The sequence below is a fragment of the Echiichthys vipera genome (assembly GCF_963691815.1).
Source record: "Echiichthys vipera genome assembly, chromosome: 21".
Lineage (NCBI taxonomy): Eukaryota > Metazoa > Chordata > Actinopteri > Perciformes > Trachinidae > Echiichthys > Echiichthys vipera.
Window position 1 is genome coordinate 14,900,011 of NC_139846.1, and position 20,680 is coordinate 14,920,690.

At 38.1% G+C, this 20,680-nt stretch overlaps 1 protein-coding gene across 1 annotated transcript; it reads left to right on the top strand.

The window, feature by feature from the left end:
* Positions 1-3,299: 3,299 nt before the first annotated feature.
* On the top strand, positions 3,300-11,589 carry fbxo15 (F-box protein 15; the record flags this gene model as incomplete). Its single annotated transcript, XM_083936394.1, has 9 exons — positions 3,300-3,406; positions 5,008-5,112; positions 6,142-6,381; positions 8,448-8,651; positions 8,743-8,872; positions 9,013-9,095; positions 10,156-10,301; positions 10,880-11,004; positions 11,323-11,589. 9 exons carry the CDS (start codon positions 3,300-3,302, stop codon positions 11,587-11,589), a joined length of 1,407 nt encoding a protein of 468 aa, XP_083792520.1.
* Positions 11,590-20,680: the final 9,091 nt, after the last annotated feature.

Sequence of the window (20,680 nt, forward strand, 5' to 3'; positions counted from 1 at the left end):
CCATCTGTTTATGTGCAGCTATAAATGAATCCGTATCGTCATATCTGAAATGAGGTCAGAGTCTTAAACAAGTTCATTGTAGAGCTCTCTCTCCCTCTCTCACTGCAGCCGTGAAAAAAAACAACCTGAGTGAATTTTGTTATGCCTCTCTTGTCTTACATTAGTAAGATGTGACCTCTATCTTAACATGTGTGAGGAGACAAATAACATCAATCTTGCCTGTTACTCCCCTGCTAGTGCTTGGCTAACACCCTGATGAGGAGTTATATTGCTAACCCAGGGAAAGGTTACGGCAGACAGTACTGTGCCTGCCAGAGCTTACAGATGCAGGTATTACTTGTAAAGACCAAAAACGGTTTCATTAGGTGACAAAAAGATAGTTCCCTCAATGTAAAGAATCAAATCTTAGGAGGTACGACTTTAATTAGGGTTAGGTTCATTGTTGTTATAGTTGAGTCTAAAGGCAATCAGAGTAAATAAGTGTGATGTGTGTCTATAAATATACTGTATATATACATATTTCTACAATTTATTCCAATCTCATGCAAAACTAAAGCGTTGTTAAGTCAGTCTCTTGTGGTAATTTTTTGGAAACCACACTGCACTGTTGTGTTGCAACAGGATGATGATGACAATATCTAAATCTTTTGTATTATTATCAATAGCTTTACATTTTTATTTACAAGTATATAGGGACAATGCAGGCCAACATTGTAAGATAACACAAAGAAATGTAGCAAGTGTAATATGCATAAACTGCAGTCCCTGGTTAGCTTTTCAAATTCAGGTTGAATACAACCAAAAAAGCACAGATAAAGCAGAATGTGAGTGTCTTTATATGCATGTGTCTGTGTGTACTGATGCCTACATGACAACTGACATATGCAGTAGGTTATTAAGTATATCTGACTGTGTGTGTTATCACATGTAGCCTAAATGTTGTATGTGGTGGAAATGAACTAATAACATTTAGGCAAATACTGTAGTTAAGTACAATTTTGAGGTTGTTCTTATAGCCACAATATGAAGTAGGGTTTGTATAAATTGAGGGTCTTGAATTTTATTTGTAAAAGAGTATTTTTATATTCCGGTTTTACTTCTTGTATTAAAGTTAATTATATCAATTCTTCTTTCACCACTTTGTGTGTATAATTATATTCATAAACAATAGGTTGCATATTACTTTGTGTTGCATGCATGACTTTGCATTGGTAATGCGCATCCCAATGTCAGTTTCGTTTAATGTAACCTATAGGCATATAGTTAAAGGGGCTCGCCATTGATCAGTTTTGGTTAATACTCAGCTGGATAAAACTGTTGTGGGATATCTTCTGTGGCTCTGGAGAAATGTTGTCAAGTCTGATTATATCCAAAGAGTTATTACAGCTTGGGATTTGAGCCTAAAAAAATATAACAGGGGGGGGTCGGGGGTCGGGGGTCTTAAGGATCCCATATTGTAAAGAGTGACATTTCCATGTCTGTTTTTATCATAAAGCCGGTCAAGGTGCAATGTAAATACTGTGAAAGTGTTAAAACGTTCAATCCACAGACGCACAGCCTTTTTCAGAAACCGTGCAACAAACAAACATGTAGGTAGAAATGAAGCTCCTCTACAGAACAATGCCGTTACAGTCATTCCCTGACTGCAATGACAGTTGAGAGATGCTGAGAGTGCAGATGGGGGAGACCCGTAAACACTGACCAATCAGAGCAGAATAGGCCTTTAAAGGAGGGGGTTTAAAGAGACAGGTGTTAAAATGAAGCGTTCAGAGGGTGAATACAGGTGCAGATGGGCAGTTTGAGAAAAATAAAGTATTTTTTGAACATTAAAGCATGTAATGTTCTAATGGAAACCCAACATAAAAGCATGAACCTGAAAATGAGCATAATATGTCCACTTTGAAAGTGTGGGTTATAGGGATGGTCTAACAAAGGATAAATCCAGGTGCTTTTTTGAAAATGTATACAGTGCTGTAGAAGATTGACACATACTAGAAGCTGAAACTATCAGCCACCGCTGCTTCAAATTTTACCAGTTTGTTTTAGAGTTGTTAAATATGTCTCTTGTGAGCCCATCAACTTTATTTTATTCAATATGATTCAAATCCATCATCAGAAATCAGACCTGGTTATGACAATCAAGCAAATTGCATGTGCTTTTTTAAAAATGCGATTCAAATCACAGACTGTATGTGCATTCAAATATTCCAGTATGAGTATAGTCCATGGTAACTGAGTGCATTTATTCAAGTACTGTAGTCTACTTTAAGTAAAACAAATTGACGTATTTCCATTTTATGTAACTTTATACTCCTACTCTACAACCCTACTTTTTACTCCACTACATTTATTTGCTAACTTTGATAACATTTCAGAATAATATTGCAACATATAATCAATAAACACAATGTGATGTATTCATAAAAAAATATATGGATGTATTATTATCTGGTAGTCAAAATCAGCTACACATTTGCCAGCTGCAACATCAAAGTGAAGCACAGTGTACAATACATCAATAATTATAATCCAGAAATATATATTAGGCCTATATGATTCTAAAATGGGCAATTGCACACAATTAGTGCTTTAACTTTTGGTACATAGATATTGTGATGTCAGTACTTTTGTGCATTCACTGAAATATTTCAGTGAACATTATTTCTACAGTGTGGTAGTGTTACTTACAGTAAGTTCATCACTGACAGTCTGGAATTGTTTATCCACTTTTGACCAAAATATGTTTGGTAGGTGTTCAACATTTTATCAGAAGCAAAACAACTGAATTTCAGGGAAAATACATTATATGTTCTGAGGATGATGAAGTGGAAAAATAGATATTTTTTGTACAGTTAATTTTACTACTGGGGAAGAAGAAATAGGAGAACACCAACCCATTTTTTATATTGTTAATGTACCTTGTTAATAAAATAAACAAAAAGTGTATCCGCTTTTATTTTGAAGAAAAATATGGCCACTTCCTACCGGAACATTGGTTTCTACTGGTTTCTGCACGAGGAGGGAGGGCGCTTGAACGGACTCACCATGGCAACTGGATGCGGACAGATGAGTTAGGTATTCTTTCACACAGAGAAGGCTAAACGAAGGACAGAACATATGTTTACGCTAGGTATGTAGCTAACTTAGGGTATTTATTGCCGGTTTTCTGCGTTGTATCCTAACGTTGACTGCCGCTTGTTAGCAACAAACGCTGTGAAACAAACGTGGCTCAACTTCTTTACTAACTTAATATAAAGGAACTCGTGTCTGACGCAAAGGGGTCGAGACCAGTGAAAAAAATGGCTGAGGCACCGAAAGCAGTGTGTTCCAGAGTGCGGGCAGTGATGCGGACTTCCAAAAGAGCTGACAAACCACCTCCAGCATCCACTCTGAACTTTCTGGAAAGGTAACACATCAGACCATGCTCATACTTTCCCCTGCGTGACATTTAACACTCCAGAAACTGTGGCAAGTCGAAGTTCCCCTTTAATGAGTCAAAGGGTTTATAGACCGTGTTTGCAGCACAACACAAAGACACATCAAAAAACAATACAGGTGGAGTACACTTGACTACATTTTCAAACTACGCAATTTGATTCTTTCCCCATTGAATGTAACTAGTTTATACAATTCAACTTAATTTATAGTGCCATATCATAACAAAAGTGGTCTCCAAGACTTTTTATATAGAGTAGGCATAGACCCCACTCTGACTTGTTTATGATTTACAGAGACCCAGCATTTCCTTCATGAGCAGCTGCAAGTCGCAATATCTATACTAATAATTATAATATCCACATACAGTATTTATTCAGCAATCTTGTGAACACTGGCAAGTACAGGAATAAAATACCATACAGTAATCTTACCATTTCAGCATACTATTGCTGTCCTCTCTAAACGTATGTCTTTGTGAATTGTGATTGTAATTCCATTAAAAAATATAAATATTCATATTTAGCGAGGTTATTGTTTTACCATGCACACTGAAAATGCACATCCAATAATAGAATAATCAATTACTTCTTTCAGTTCATTCAGCATAAATGATAGTATGGATATTGGATATTATAAAGCCTAAATAACAGCCTGTATAAAATGACAATCTTTAACAAGCCATTCCTGTATCTGACATTGCATCTATTGAATGTAATAAATAATGGTTAAATCATTGGTGGCCTGGATTGAAATTTTAGATTGAATTATAGATTTGATAAACATGGTTTAAGATTAACACAGTGCCATCTTTATCTGATCATTTACTGCCAATATTTTGGATATACCGTAAACTTGTGACTTGTCTTGCCAGTCACCGACTCCACTAGCAGCCCTCTCCCTTCTGCACTTTTGGAAAAATCCCCCAAATTACTCAAATCAATATTTCTGTATAGACAGCTCGAAATGTCAATGAGAGGTTAATTGTTTGAGTGCTTTGAATTTTAAAGCTGGAATACACACCAAATATGGTTTATTCATTCTGTGTCTCATGTCTGGAGTTTATTCCATCTGGTTGTTGTTTGATATGCAGTGAACAGTGCCTTAATGTGAACACAAATATATTACTTACTCAAGAGATTGACCTGGATGGCATTGGCATCGTAAAAAGATTACACTGTTACCATTCACATTACACACACGCACACCCAAACACACACCTAATGCAGCTTTTTCTGATGCCACAATGTTATCTTAGGAAAATGTAGTGGTGTATTTTAAGGACTTAACACCATATTCTGTTGTTTTGTGATTTCTGTGATATTTTCCTATTAAAGTCTTGTATGAGCGCTTTACAAAAGGGTGAATCCTGAAGTTAATGTTGTGCTGGTTTCACCAAATCTACTGAATGAGAACACTGACATCGTCATTTGGCACAAGTTTATGATAAGATTTCCAAGTAGCGTGCCTAGAGCATGTTTGTCTCATACACCAGTGCCTCTAAAGAACTGCACGCTGAACAACAGGTGAACACTTCCTTGTAGTGATGTCTAATTATCTTTTTCTCTGTAGATTGCCATCTGAGATCATGATTAAGATTCTGTCATACCTGGATGCCTCCGCTCTTCTCAGCATCAGCCACGTCAATAAGCTCTTCTATCAGCTTGCCAATGATAAGTAAGTATCATTAAGGTCTTGTTAATAGAACATAAACAGTACGTTAAATACTGCATATACGGCGCAAAGTATACATTTTTTTATTTTCTATTTAGCATTTCTATATAAAAACCACAGAACTTTGAAATAATCCTGCTTCTCTAAAGTCCCCGGCGTTGAAACATGTTTGCCTTCTCCGTGAGTTATGTAAACAAACAACAAACGGTTGTGCACTGAAGGGACTTCATGGTGCATTCAGGTGCACCTTTTGACCTGGGACAAGCGGATTCCACAACAACGATAAGCAGAAACAGGTAGATGATGAAGAGATGTCAGGTGACAGAGATGCTCCTGTTTGTAAAGAAAAATCTACCATTTATGTTCAAGTGACTACATTTACCTAAAGGTGCCTTCTACTACTTCACATGCTGCTTTTAGCTGTTGCACCTTTTTTTTTTTAAAGAAATGTAGTACAGATTATATAATTATATCATATAATTATTATATAATTACACATTTTCTGTTTACTGTGAATTATACTAGTAAGGGGGGAAAAAATCTGAATCTGCAAAAATTGGCAAAAGCAGGTTAAAGCCAAGCAAATTTGCAATTGTGCGCGCACACCAGCAGACAGAGAAAAAGCTGTAAACCTAGGGGAAACACTGCAATTGTGCATATCACCATGATGGAAACCTGTGAACTGCAAAACTAAAACTAGTGAAAAAAGACAGGCTGACGGAAAAAACTGCTATCTTTTTATAAAGTTCTGCTTTCAACTTCCATGAAATCTAAAATACACATTTGATAAGACATTTAACTTATGATAAGCACTTTAGCTGGCAGTGAAAACTGTATCAAAATGCATAATTTTTCTCAACCAACACAGAAATAACAGAAGAACATACAGTATGTAAGTTGTTAGAATGGCAGACCCGTAACAAATTATCATATCAGACATATTGAATATCATTTGATCGTTTGTCTATTAATCTTTTTCAGTTGTTTTTTCACACGCAGTAACCTATCACCTTTTCTTGACCATCAATGCAGTGCTCTGTGGAGCAATATATACATAGTAGAGTTTGGCAAGAAGAAAAAGCGGAAACCTAAGTGCACGGATGAGCTGCTGGTAAAGATGGCCACAGTGGAGGTGCAGGATCGGGCTGCAGGCTACTGGAAGTGGCTGTACTTCAAGACTGTGGCAGCATGTATCATGAACAAGTGGAAAAGACATCTTGGACTCATCAGCTGTCACAGTGGGCTGCCCAGCCAAACAGAGCGTGTCCTCAGGTAAGAGCTGGAGACGGGCAAAAACTGCTTTTGAAAACCACTTAGACGGACTACCTGAGGTGTATGATTTGTTTAATGTACCAGGCTCTTGATTTCACTTACCAGGCACTTGAGTAACTTGGCAAGTGTTGTTTGTGAGTTAAGCTAATTGAGTGCTTAACGTGTATTTTCAAGTATTTGAATCCTTTAGCTACCGGGGTGAGAAATTAAGGTCTTATTATTTCTCTGAGTCCTTGTGTCAGTTAGCTTTATTTTTTACAGTTGGCTGGTTTACTTTATTTCAGCTAAGAGGAGGTGTATTGATCAGACTTTGTACACCATGCTGTAATCTGCAATCTGTTTGGTGTGTCTAGCTGTTAAATTGGAAGCAGCTCTGTGAGGTATCATGGGAATCCCCGCCCGGTTTGTGGTTTAGCAAACAGTAAAACTTTGGATCTAGCTGTCAAGAAAGTTCAATGGTAGAGACTAGAGGACAGTTCAAGCCAGTGGCTATCAAAAACAAATTGTGGTTTGTTTTTCATATCGCACATAATGACACTTTCTTATTAAAGGTGAGAAAGGAGGTCTCTGTCTGAGCGAGATGTCTGCTCAGGGGGATGCCAGCACGTGGGGGAAAACTCCCTCATCGCCTCCACCGCAGATTTCTGCTGTGTTTTTATAACCTCTGATTAGAGGCTGTGCAGCACTCAATTTTGAGTTCTGTAGCAGTCGCTGTGGTACAGAGGGGAAGTAGAAATAATTGTGTTCCTTGCAGAGGCTGTCTGAATTGTTGAAATAAATTACTTAGCCCCCCAACTCCTATTCCACAACACACACACCCACACATTCATGCACAAACACCTGCCCCTTCCTCCCGCCTCCTACCAACTTAGACAATTCCCTGTGGGGGGTTTGTCTGTTATAGACACTGAGGAGCATGCAATTTACCTTGGTAATAATCATTTCACAACACATCACACACACACACACACACACACACACACACACACACACACACACACACACACACACACACACACACAGACAATGTAGAGCGAAATCCCCAGGGTCATCTGGGGGCTCCCGGGCTGCTCCAGTTTTTAGCTTTGTTCCTCCACTTAATTGATATTGGATGGCGCCTCAGCAAGACACCGGCTGCATCACAGTAGGGGCAGCCCTGAATCACAGTTTAGACAGAATTGGATCAAGAGATTTATCATAACAGCTGCAGTTTCATTTCATTCTTTGCATATCATTTCATTACCAAGAACAGCTTAACTGGAGTCATACTACTCCCTACTGCAGTCAAAAGAAACCTTAAAGTCATTAAACTCATAGTCTGAACATGTAGTTGAAGTTAACACAGTGCAAATAATAGGGCAAAGAATGATCTTTCTTCAGCAATTGCAATTTATTGCTTTCTTCATGTTGCTATTGGGGTATATTAAGGGAGTTATTCCACTTTAAAAAGTAAGACCCTAGACTGCATAAAATATGGATGTAGTCGTCCATAGTGACATCCTCTGCAGGTTTCTGAAGAGCCCAAATTAAACCCAAAGTGGGCATCTCCAGCAACTCCTGGCTAATCCAAAAATGGAAAAAGAGGTGGAGCGTGGATTGACCTGAGGCAGACCAGGCCACCTTTGACAGCATCTCATGTTCACTTAGAGCTGCCATGGTCTTAATTATGTAGAACTTTAAGTCTTAATATAATTGAAACGGGTGATTTATATAAAAATGAACCCCCTGTACAATTGTCATGAAGGGGGAAATTAGCTATAGAGACCAAAACTTTTTTTTTTGTACCAGACTGTAAACATGTTTAGTTCTGCTGTAAAGTTGGGCATTTTAACATGGGGGTCTATTGGGACTGATTCACTTGGCCATTCGTCGAAATGCAATTTTTGGCACTTACACAATGGCTTTATATGTCAGCCCCGTAGGTTGCTACTCAGGGAAGACACCTGTTGACTTCAGATTTCCCCAACCATACTACACTGCATATAAACAATTGTACCTGCTTTTATCTGCACATTTCTGCCATATCTTCTTTTGCTATCACTCTGCATTGTGTCATCTTCTTGTAGAAACTTGCATGTGACCTGGGAGCTGACGGTCTCTGATAAGTCGGGGCATGAGGGCACATATGAGCCGAGCTGGTCCCAATTCTGCGAGACTTCCGTGACCCTGTGCTGGAGCGGAGGAGGCAGCTTGCCCGACTACCAGCGGATTTCCACCCTTCAACTCCATGGTGTCAGGAGGACAGCCCTCAACTGCCCCGGCCTGAAGAAGTAAGACAGCATCTCTACTCTCTCTTTCTCTTCATGTCTCTTTCCTGTTTTCTCTCAGTGAAACCTAGTGTTTCTTTGATTGCTCTGTCAGGCCTGGCTGGAGGTCTTTCATGGCGAAGTTAGACATGCAGGCTCTAACTAAAAGCACACAGGTCATTGGCCAGGACAGACTAGTTGAACTGAAGCTGCTACAGCCTGGCATCATCATAGGTGTCTGGAGGGTAATTACTTTACAGACAGCTATGTCATTTATTATTTCAGTTATTACTGTATTCATTAGTTATTAACTGAAAATATACTTTTTTTTAAACTTAAAATGATGAGAATTTAAAAGCAAATGAAGTGATTGCTCTCTTTGCAGGACCAGTGCTCTGTTGCCTTTGTCATGTTCACCCTCCATTTCCATAAGCTGGTCGAAAGAAGCATCCAGGGATCGTCTGTTTGGTAGGCTGCACTTGAACAGGCACATTTCTATTCACATGCTTACACGACGTGCAGTGTATCACCCTCAGATGGTTATGGCTTAGATTCAAAGGATGTGATTCATTTGATGCCCCTGATGTGACCCATTTGAGATGCACAGCAGGGGGAGATTTGAAGCGTCAGCATCACTGGCACCTGTATGTCACCGCCACAGTGGATAATGTGACTCTACCCCGTTTTTATATATAGAATGTTCTTCTTTTCATGTGTCAGTTCCAGCTACACCATTTTTTACCCCTTACAAGCAGTTGAATTCATCAGAGCTTTAAACAGAGAGAGGGTAGTTTGACAGAGAATTTGCTGATTTGATTGATTGATTAAAAACCAATGGTTTAGATAAGTGGTTGCCAATTCAGGACCACTCAAATGACCCCAGGGGAATTTTGAATATGCGCAATCATGGGTTAAGTAATCCGGTTGATCTTATTGCATTGAACTGTATGGTCATTACAAGTCTGATATAGTTTTGCTATAGTTGCTAACGTATTCCTTTAGGTATTTCAGATAACATTTTCTGAGAAGATTGAGTTAATGTGCTTGTTATTGTCAATTTAGAAAACTTAACTGCTTATCAAAAATGAATTTGATTCCATTGAAAGATGATAAATTATCATATTTAATTAATGCCCGAGCATCACAAGCCGTAAATGTGGGGAATGACTGGGCCAAACCATACAGTGTTTACATTTTATTTCCATGCATCTGAGAGTAACAAAATAATCCAAGTAATGTGATATTTATGACTGGAGTTGCTGTATAGTCTAGATGTCTTCTGATCATCCGAGAGGTGAGACAATGGTGTATCAGTAGAGCCACAAAGCAGTCTTGATACTGTTACACCTATTGTCAGTCTTCACTTCAGCGTAGTGTGGTCATAGCCCCCTCTCCTGGCTTCATGTGAGAACACAGAGCACATCATGATGACTGTTCACAGAAGTAATAAAACCTCTGACATGCCCCCTTAATGAAAAACCTTTTTCTTAATGTTCTCCTCACTCACTTTTTTTCCTTTGTCATCCAGCCCCTACGTGGAGCCAATCATCAAACCCCCTTTTGATGACATAGACCCTGAATACGGTCTCCATGGTTACCAACTACACATTGTTCTCTACAATACTGTATGCAAGATCATGTCTGGAAGCTTTTCCCAGCTCTTCTGCCGGAGAAGTAATTTATTTAATACTCATATTCACAAAGACAAACTGTCATCCTGGTCCTCACATATTTGTAGTTGAGAATGTCCTGCATGAGATTGTATAGCCTTTCAATTATGACATATGTATGTTTTATATTTTTATATACAAATACATAAATTGCACAGCCCATTTACACACCAGGCCAATATACACTTTATCTTATATCACATACCTGTATGTTTTTATCCTTTTATATGTATTTTTCTAATTCATGTTTCTATTATTCTAAAAAAATATTATTTATTGTACACTAGCCTAGTTTTACCCTGCATAATACTGCACATATTGTATGAGCATGTGACAAATAAGCCTTTGGAATGTTAAATAACCTTTATTAGCCATGTTCACAAAGAAAATGCTCATATATTGCTCAGAGATTGAAATCCAAGTAACAACAATGTTTTAATCGTCTTGGGGTTTTCTGAAACATTCTGTAAAATTAACTTAATGAACGTTTTACTCTGATGCTTCACAAATCAAGTGACCTACACTAAAATGCTACTTATTATAGTGAAAAGACTTACCTTTTTTTGTGTTTTCTTTGACCAGCTCAGATCTGTGACGGCCTAATCCAGCTGACTGCCATTAGCAGGACAACCTTATCGCAGCACACACCTCTATCTGGCAGCATCACCTTGCCCTGGAGGTGTGAGGCCCTGCAGGGCGCAGTGGAGGTAGAACATGCTGCAACGTGCTGTTGGCTACTTACACACTGTTTCATGTGTTATAGGAAGAAAATGGGTAAAGAAGTGCTAATGAAGCAGAGACCACATGCTAGTCTTATTGTTATGTTCACAGAGCTATTAAAAAGTACATTTTAGAATAATTCCCTTTCTCCTCTGGGCTTGTTTCCTCTCCTTAAATCCTGACTTTTGACAGTTGATGACAGTGACTTCTGACATAATACATGAGAAACCTCACTGAAATCACAACAATGACAGTCCACACAGAAAAGAGGTCTTGACATTCATTTATTCCTCAACTTTTGCCAGAATTGCTGCATCATGAGTCTGACGCTACTGGACGAATTCAAGAAACCATTCTGGTGTGTTGGCTGTCCCGTTTCCATGGAGCTGGAGAAGACACCTGTCTCCTATGACTATGATGGTGAGCACTTCAGGATTCACTTTAAGGACTCAGATGGTCAGGTGAAGATGAAACTTGTATGGATAAAGGAACAGAAGCAGTTTGTTCTGATCAGTTTAGTTGTCTATGTAGCTGTTTGCAAAGTCAACAAGCATTTCAATAGAGATTACTGAACCCGCAACATGTTTTAAGATTTTTAATCATTTCAGTTTAATACATTGATTTAGCTTTTTAATCTTTCAATTAAACATATCTGTATATGATAGACTGCTACTATATTATATCAAATTATATTTCATAATAGAGTGCGGCAGAATAATTTGACACTTTTAGTGGTTAATAATAATTTTAAACTTGATTGATATACCCCTAAAACAGCAATTTCTTTGGTGATATTTTGTAAATGCTGAAAATGTTGCAGTTCAAAAACCTATTTGCAACAGTGGTAATACATATTGCATTAATTTGTCTCTAAATGCTGAATAAATAAATACAATTTTAATGGATTTCTGAAATAATTCATGACCTGCTTTGAAGTGTTACTTACCCAAAACTTTTTATTTCAGTTTACAAATGTGTCCTCCTGCTAAACATAATCCCATTATAATACATCATGAAGAGAGAAGGATGGGATAGAAATGTTAACTGGGACTTTTAATTACCACTTTATAATATAATTACTAAGTTCCTTTTGAATTGCCTAAGTTGATTAGAATGAATCAATTATTAATCAGACTCAGCCAAGTACAGTATGTGTAAATATACAAGGAATTTAACTCCAGTTGCTCTCAATGTATTTAAACACAGAGCAATTCACAGTAGTGTTTTGTAAGTCTTTTGTTACACTTGAATACACATATTTTCTTATCCATACAATGCATTTACAAACAGTTATGAACAGTAGCTACTATTATATACTGTACTGTATTACTGGAATATATCTAAAAGAGAGAAGTCAGAAGCAGATCCTCATGCAGATGCAGATCTTTATCATAGTGCCAACTGAACAGACCCTCTCCATCCCTACTACAATGCACATTGAATATGTATACTGTATTCTTCTTTACTATATATTTAAATAGAAACCTAAGCTAAGAGGTGATCCAGGTCACCGCAGCCATATAGCCCAGCCGTATACTGTATTAAACCACTTGACTATGATATGTAGTGACTAAAAATCTTTTTTAAATGCACTGTAAGAAGATATTTTGCAAGGACATAGAATCATATGCTCCATTTTTATTGAGTCACTTTGGATAAAGAAACCTTGTGCACATGTTGGAGGAAAGATGGTTGTAGTAGAGGGTTGTTGAACAAAGGCTTTCTTGAATTTGGCCCACAACAACAGATTTGAGTATCTTTGTCATCCTCCCTAGCTGCTTTTATCTCTTAGCAAAGAATCCATATTACTGATATATTTATTATTAATCATTCTTATTAGAGTTATGCCTTTCATGTATTTGGTGTATTTGCCATCTTCCTTTGTTGTACATAGAGGCTTTTTCGATGACCAGTGTTAGAGAATGCATGTTTTAACTCATATTCTTCATTTTATGGAAATTTGCAAAATAAGTGTAATCGGAAGGAAATTTGTTTTTTGTGTGATTCACGCAAATCAAGTCTTGTTACCATGTATCTTGGCATTTATACCTGAACACCCACATGACTGCAATTGCATTGTCAGCCATTATGCCATCACTTTTAGATGAAAATTGAGTTTAGTGTTCACACCCAGGGCAAGTCTGGCAACAGCAATAGCATTAGTATGGGAGCAATTGTTGGAAAGTTGCTGTGCTGCTGATGGGCCAGCACTGCTGATATATATAAATATCTCTGGGTAATAGGATTTCAGAGGCTTCCCTTCCTTTTCTCTGTGAGGGTCATCATCACCTTGAAAAGATGCTTATTTTTCCAAACACATTAAATACTGCATTGGCACTAGATCCAAAATTGTTTGGGGAAATGAGCCAGAGGGGAAAAAGGGGCAACAGTATGTGTGAGGAATACTTATTTGTCTCACGCGCTTCACAATTGAACTGAGGCAAAAGAAAAACTTGATGAGAGACACCGGATCATAAGGAGTCCATGTGTGGTTATATTTTTAACATTTACAGGCCTTGTGCTCTAGAACTCCATTAATGTCAGGGCTGTAACAGCCAAATGGTTGTTGAATGGCTATTTCTTAATGGATGGAACGCATATCTAACAATATAGTGAAACGCTGACTTGGGCACTTAATACATTGACAGATTAGATGGAATTGGCCATTACTAGGACTGAAAGATGTGTTCTATGTATGACTTTGAGGTTACAAGTGTGTTACAACACATTTCCATCACAGTGACCTTCATACTACTGTTTGCTGTCACATCAGCTGTTGCAAACAGCCACTCCTTCATTCTTCATTCTATTAGAAAAACCAGGAGCCAAGGGTATTGTGGGCTAGTTAATGGACTTGCAAGTAACATAAAGCCACTTATCCAAACATTTGAGTCTGAGTAATGGCTAAACAAAGACTATGGAGCCTTGACTGAAAGCACTATATCGTATGTTCTGTCTCTGGTGTTGCAGAAAGTACTGTATGGATGTCTCTATAGTGATTTTTCTATGAAGAATTATATTGGAAATACAATAAAATACATTTTTAAAAAGAAATCAATCTATGCAAGCATGCAAATGTACATTTATGGGGATATAGTTTAATATAGGTAGTTCTCCAGTAGATGGCTCTCTTTAGCAAACAATGGGAGAATCCTTAAACAGCAAATGGGTTAATATTTTTCCATCCTTTCAATCTTTCCAAAAACAATTGTACATGTAGAGTATATATAGCAATGTTTTTATTACCAGTACAGAATTAATGTCTTTTCTGTGAATCATTACTACTCTAGGCTGGAAATGAGTTTTCTTTCTTTTTCTTGCTCATGTTGTTTTTCTTTCTTTCTTTTTTTTGCTCTTTTGCAAAGTAATTGCAAGCCTGTATGTTAATCAAAACGTAAACGACTCTAACACCAAATAACAATTAAGAAAGAATCAGCAGTCAAACCACTGAATGGGTAAATTTAGTGACATAAAGCTTCATTAAACTCATCTTTCTTAGTTGCCTCACAGGCTAATCTTGGAAGAAAATTGCTTCCATTTTTAGCCTTTAATTCTCTCCCCTGTGAGTGACCAGCTGGGTGCAAACTATTCTGCCACGGAAGCCAAGGACACAGTCCTTCATTGGAGAAAAATAATCAACTAATGAAATTGATTGTGTGTGTGTGTGTTTGTATGGACACGATCAATTTTTGAATTTTTCATTGACAACAACCTTCTAAGCTGATTGTCTTAAAAAATATTAGAGCTTAATTTACATGTCCCAATAGACAGGAGATAGTCATGGTCCACAATGATGAGTGCAACGCCTTTACAGTTCCCCTAACATTCCACATTATCACCATGTTGAGTGAGTACTTTAGGCCAAAGAAGTTAATTATGCTTGTAATGATCTGAAAAACATCAACCATAACAGCCCGTAACACCTTTGCCTAAAAACACAAATTAAAAAACAGCCAACTGTGTTTTGTTGATGCCATAAAATAACAGATGGTCAGGCTTTTACACTGCTGAAAGTCAACCTCCGCTACAAAACCACTGACTAGCAGTAACCTTCCTCTCTTATTCACCTTCTTCACTTTTTCCACTCTTTTGATCCTAGTAGGAAAGTGAAACTGCTGGGGAAAGCTTTGAGGGGTGACAGTATTATAATAGCCTCATGATGCCCAGTAAGATCCCTGCTTTATTCTCCCCTTTAAAAGGTGCATCACAGCCAGACGGCATAGGGAAATCCATTTATATCAAAGCTGCAGCTTGTGGCTTTAAGAGCTCAATGAGCAATATAACTGGGGTGCTGTTCCTGCTGCATGGTCCAGTGTTGCCTTAGTGTGCAGTGATACACAGTAGAACAAATGTAATATTCCTGCTTATTCCTGATATTCTGGTAGTGATGCTCCCCTATTGTTCTTCTAGAAGCGGTGTTATCCAAGTATACTTACTTGTTCTTTACTTGAGTATTTGAAATGTCCTCCTCCACTAGTTTCTGCAATAAATATTATACATTTTTACTTCAGCACATTACTATAGTTATTTACAAATTAGGGTTTTATATACAAGACCTACAATAATATCTTAAATAATGACAAACCACTCCATAAGGGGCGATTCTAGATTATAATTTAATAAATAAATGATTTACTTGGTGCATTCTGCTGTTAGTAGTAATACATCCCCCTACAGTTAAAGGGTAAACGTGTAAATTATGTGTTTTCACACTGTGGTATTACTACTTTCTCTGGCATGTTAAAGAAATTACCCAAGCTAAACTGCTAAAATTAGCTATGATTTGTTTTAAATCCGTTGGATTAGTGTCCCTGGCATTCAGTCTTTAACAATGTCTGCTCCCACGGGTTTCCTGTCCTTAAGTCTTCTGCACATTATCTATAATTTTGGATGGTGAACGTTCTCTGTGTCATAAAATAAATTACTCACCTCTCTCTCTCTCTCTCTCTCTCTCTCTCTCTCTCTCTCTCTCTCTCTCTCTCTCTCTCTCTCTCTCTCTCTCTCTCTCTCTCTCTCTCTCTCTCTCTCTTTCTCTCCCTTACAACATAAGTTATTCAGTGTGTGTGTGCCAGAGAATGAGAGGGGTGGCATGAGTCAGCATATTATGCAGAAGCAGGTACGGTCCAAACTGCTCTCTGATCCTGCTGCAGTTGAATGTGGGTTCAAAAATTGTTGCCTGGTTATCTAAGCCCCATGCTCTATTTTCTGGGCCGCATGTGAAAGAACATTTTTGGGAAACATGCTTATTTGCTTTCTTGCTGAGAGTTTGATGAGAAGATTGATACCGCTATTATGGTCGTACGGTAAATATAAGCAGCTGAAGCAAGCAGCCAGTTAGCTTAAGTTAGGATAAAGACCAGAAACAATAATCAGTGTTTGGTCTAAACCTTCTCTATATGGAAAGTGTCCTGAGATAGCTTTTGTTATGATTTAACACTATAAATATAATGGAATTATAACTGAAACAGGGCAACAGCTAGCCTTGCTTTGTCCAAAGGTAACAAAATCCATCTACCAGAACCTCCTGGAGGATTTTGTCACCTTCATTCCAACGGAGCCAGACTAGCTGTGTGTGCTAAGCTAAGCCAGCCATCTAAATATTGAACTGTTGCTAGCTGTAGCCTTGTATTTATTTTTCAAAATGAGAATGGTATCAACCTTGTCATCTAACTGTAGCCAAAAAAGTGAGGTTAAGTATTTCCCCAAAAGTCAATCTGTTTATATTTATCTACCTTTTATATCTAACTACCTTGCTGTTATTGTAAACGTCATGGAACCTTGACAAGATTGTAGCACTAAGCAAAATAAACATGTTTTCTTTCTAACTAGCAAATGTCAAATGCAGCACATTTTGTGGGATGCAAAAACGAGGCAGGCTTCACATAAACAGACCAGGCTCTGCTTGTACAGAGTTCTTGGAACAATTGTTTTTTTTCATGCAAAGGTCTGTGCCTGAGGCTAACTCTATTGATCTGAACCACTATTAAGAGGGATAGATGAGGAGGGAGAGAGAGCGAGAGAGACAAAGAGGATTTTGAGACACACAAAGAAAACCTCCCTCATTATGTGCCAACTGGCACACTGATGCTTTCATGGGTATGAACACCAAACGCCTGCAGTTGTGTGTTTGAATGGCAAATCTAGCGTGCCAGTGGTATTTTATGTTCAATTACACCAAACCAGACACTGTTTATTTCCTCTGTAAAATCTCTCTACAAAGCTATGAATTATTAAAAACCCAGTCGTTAGTTATATCAATGTCATAGCAGTGTGTTGTTTAGACTTTTGACACTCTCAGACTCCCAAAGGACCGTCAGTCATCGCTTGTGTCTGACTTGTAACTGCAAAGTGCCACGTTGAGATCTTCATTGCCGGCTTACAGCTCTAACTGAAGTGAAAAATTAAACGGAGAAGTTTTGGGAGTCATATGAGGTCACTGCTGAAGAGCTAGTGGCTGTAGTGAAGCAAGAAATGCAGTAGTAGCCACTTGAGTGTCATATTGGAAAACATATGAACACACACACACACATACACACACACACACACACACACGTATGTTGCTGTCCTATATACCACAATCCGGATGTATCCATGGAGACAATAATGTTGACTCCATGTTTAACCATTACAAACAGATTTAACAGAACCAACTTTTCCAATAGGCTTGCGATTGTCTTTTAATCACATCTCTGTTGTGAGTCCACCTGTGTGTGACACCTACTAAAGATGATGGCAGCCACTGTTGCTGGGATAACATTTCCACATACTTCCCCGTCGCAAAAGCAAATTAAGACAGATATGCGGGCAATCTGCCACACTGATATTTGGGCCTTTCCTCGGAAACCTGCCAAATCATCCCAATGTTGCTGAGTCGTAATATTTTGATTGAGTTTAACTACTGTACCACACAGGCTTCAGGCTTTCATCACTGCTCTGTGTACAGTATGGGATTTCCACTGTCTCTCATGGCACCATAATATTGCTTATTTGCTTTTGATAATCTGTAATAATAATAATAATCTTTTTTTTTTTTTTACTGGTTCACTCTGCATCTGTCCTTATGTTTTATGTTGCTGCCAGGATGTGGCTTTTTGACTCATATTAAATTGATTGACATTCCCCTCTGCTGTTACTATGGCAATGACCCTTGACTGAGTATTTCTGAGCACACTGACCATTGGCTGCTGCACAAGAACACTGACCTTATTTGGATGGGGAAAACGTGAAGCACATCTGCTGTTAGGGATAAAGTTTGGTACGTTATGCTCACCAGTTTAGGAGAAAGATGCTCAACACATTTTTAGCCATGCTGTTTGGGCAGCAATGTCAGTCCCCCACTATTGTCCAAGCTGAAATTTATCATCAAGAGTCAAATGCATAGCCATACAATGTTATACAGACATATTCATGGACCCCAGAGGATAAAGCCCACTGACTTTATTCCTCCAGTGCCACTATGAGTTTATAATTTTTTCCTTTTAGTGAAATATCTAAACCATTAGGTGGATTTCAATGAAATGTATTGCAGCTATACATCGTGCGCAGAGGTTGAATTCTCATGACTTTGGTGATGGTCTATTGATGGATTGGTGCACAATGTCCTGTAGGACGAATCTACAAACCATTTGGTTATGTGTGAAATATCTTTACAACTGTTGGAAGAACTGGTTTAAAAATGAGGCACCTTGGCCATGATGGAGAGACAAATGGAGGGTCTTCAGGAATTTGGCTCAAATGTGTAAGTTTTAATTGTTCTTTCATGTCAGCTAGTATTGGCCATGTTTCATGCTGTCCAGAGACAAAGTTACATTAGGGGAATATCCAGGAAGACGCCGACACCGGAAACAACTGATCCGTCCTGTGTGTTAAATGTTTGCTACGTCGGAACTTATTGGCAAAGGTGTTTCCATATCCTATTTAATGCATCAACTATTTTTTTTAACAAAGGCAAAAACCACCTTAAGAGATTTAAAAAAATATGTATAATGACAAATAAATAAATATGTTTCTACAATTATGTAAGTTTTATCTATTTTTTTTGTCTCCATTCAGCTTTTCTAATGTGATATTTCAAAATACACATAAAATACATTCATGGAAACTTGGCTGTTATGAGCATGTTTGCATGCTGACAAGAGCATTTAGCTTAAAATGCCACTGTGCCTAAGTGCCCCCTCACAGCAGCTTGCATGGTTGTAAACCTATGTAAAAGAATGATCAAGCCAGTAGTGCACCATGTGAGGAAGCAAAGTCAGAAGTGTGTAGCATCTTACTTAGCGGCTAGATTTATTCAGAGCTAGCACTCTCCACCAAAGTGGCATGAATGTGAAAGGTCAAGTATGGTGCACCTTGCTTTATTAAGCTGTCATGTTAATCAAATGCAATTCCTTTACTTACTCACCCACTCCATGATTGAATGTGTCAAATCAGCACAGGATTGATGAACGTTATTTTCCCACGAGGTGCTGTGTTAAATAATGACCAACACATCTGACTAATGAGTGCAGTTAGTAGCAGTTGAGATGAGAGCTTTTCGTTTGTCTCTCTTACTTTGTGCGGTATGTGATGGGAGATCTCCATTTCCAGTCTTGATGATGATTGATACTCTTAGGTCCCAACTTTTTCACTCGAGTCGCTGCACTTCATGATCACTCACCTCTGGTATTAGTAAGATGAATGGTCTTCCCTTGTCTAGAACTACAAAGGTAATTCTCTCTTGTGATCATGTGAAAGCAATTGAAGAAAAAAAAAGTATGACACAGAGGTAACAGCTTAATAGTGATTGCTGGAAATGGTGGGGATCATTTTTCATGTTTTCTTTAACATCCCCTTCAGCTCATGCAGCTGTGTAGAGTCTTTATGATTAAGGATAAAGCCTCTTATCTTGATAGAGAGTAAATCATGGGTATTACAAAAAATAAGCATAGCATTTGCCTAAAAATAACCTCCAACGGTATTTTACATAGTATTGCTCAAGGTCTTTAATTGTCAATGTCTTGTGGCTACTGTAGAACTCAATGTGATACACTAGTGAGAAGGAACCTTAAAGAAAGAGGAAGAAATACGAGTGGCCACAAGAAGGCACTGAAGCACCTTGTGACTCTCCCTCCTGTCTATCTGACACAGAACAGCCATGGCAAGAGGGCTTTCTTGCAACATCTGTTTTGTTTTTAATTCCACTGTGCATTTTCTGGATGAACATAAAACATAAAAATAATCATTCACCTTGATCTCTGAACTGATAGTTATTGAAGTAATATCTAGGGATTGTACAGGTCATAACCCGACTCCTCTGGCAGATATGCAGCCAATCTGTTTTTCTAGGTCTATGATCGTTTACTTGATAGGTTTTGTTGTTTTCCCATAAAGCCTGTTTTGAGTGATTTGCTGCTCACGCTCAACAAGACCACCCTGATATTGAACCAGCACTCGAGATAAACGTTCAAACAGCACTCCTGTCTTTGGCTAAATTGCTTTGCTTTCCATGCAACTTTAGGCCAGAGCAAGAAAATAATTATTCACAATGATTTTACTCAGAATTTTGTTATTCACAAATGCAACCAACTCAATTTGTTTTTATTTTCTCATCTACCAAACGTCCATTTCTATTTTATGTCAAAGACATCAAATGAAGAGACAGGCTGACATTGCGTGTGTCCAAAT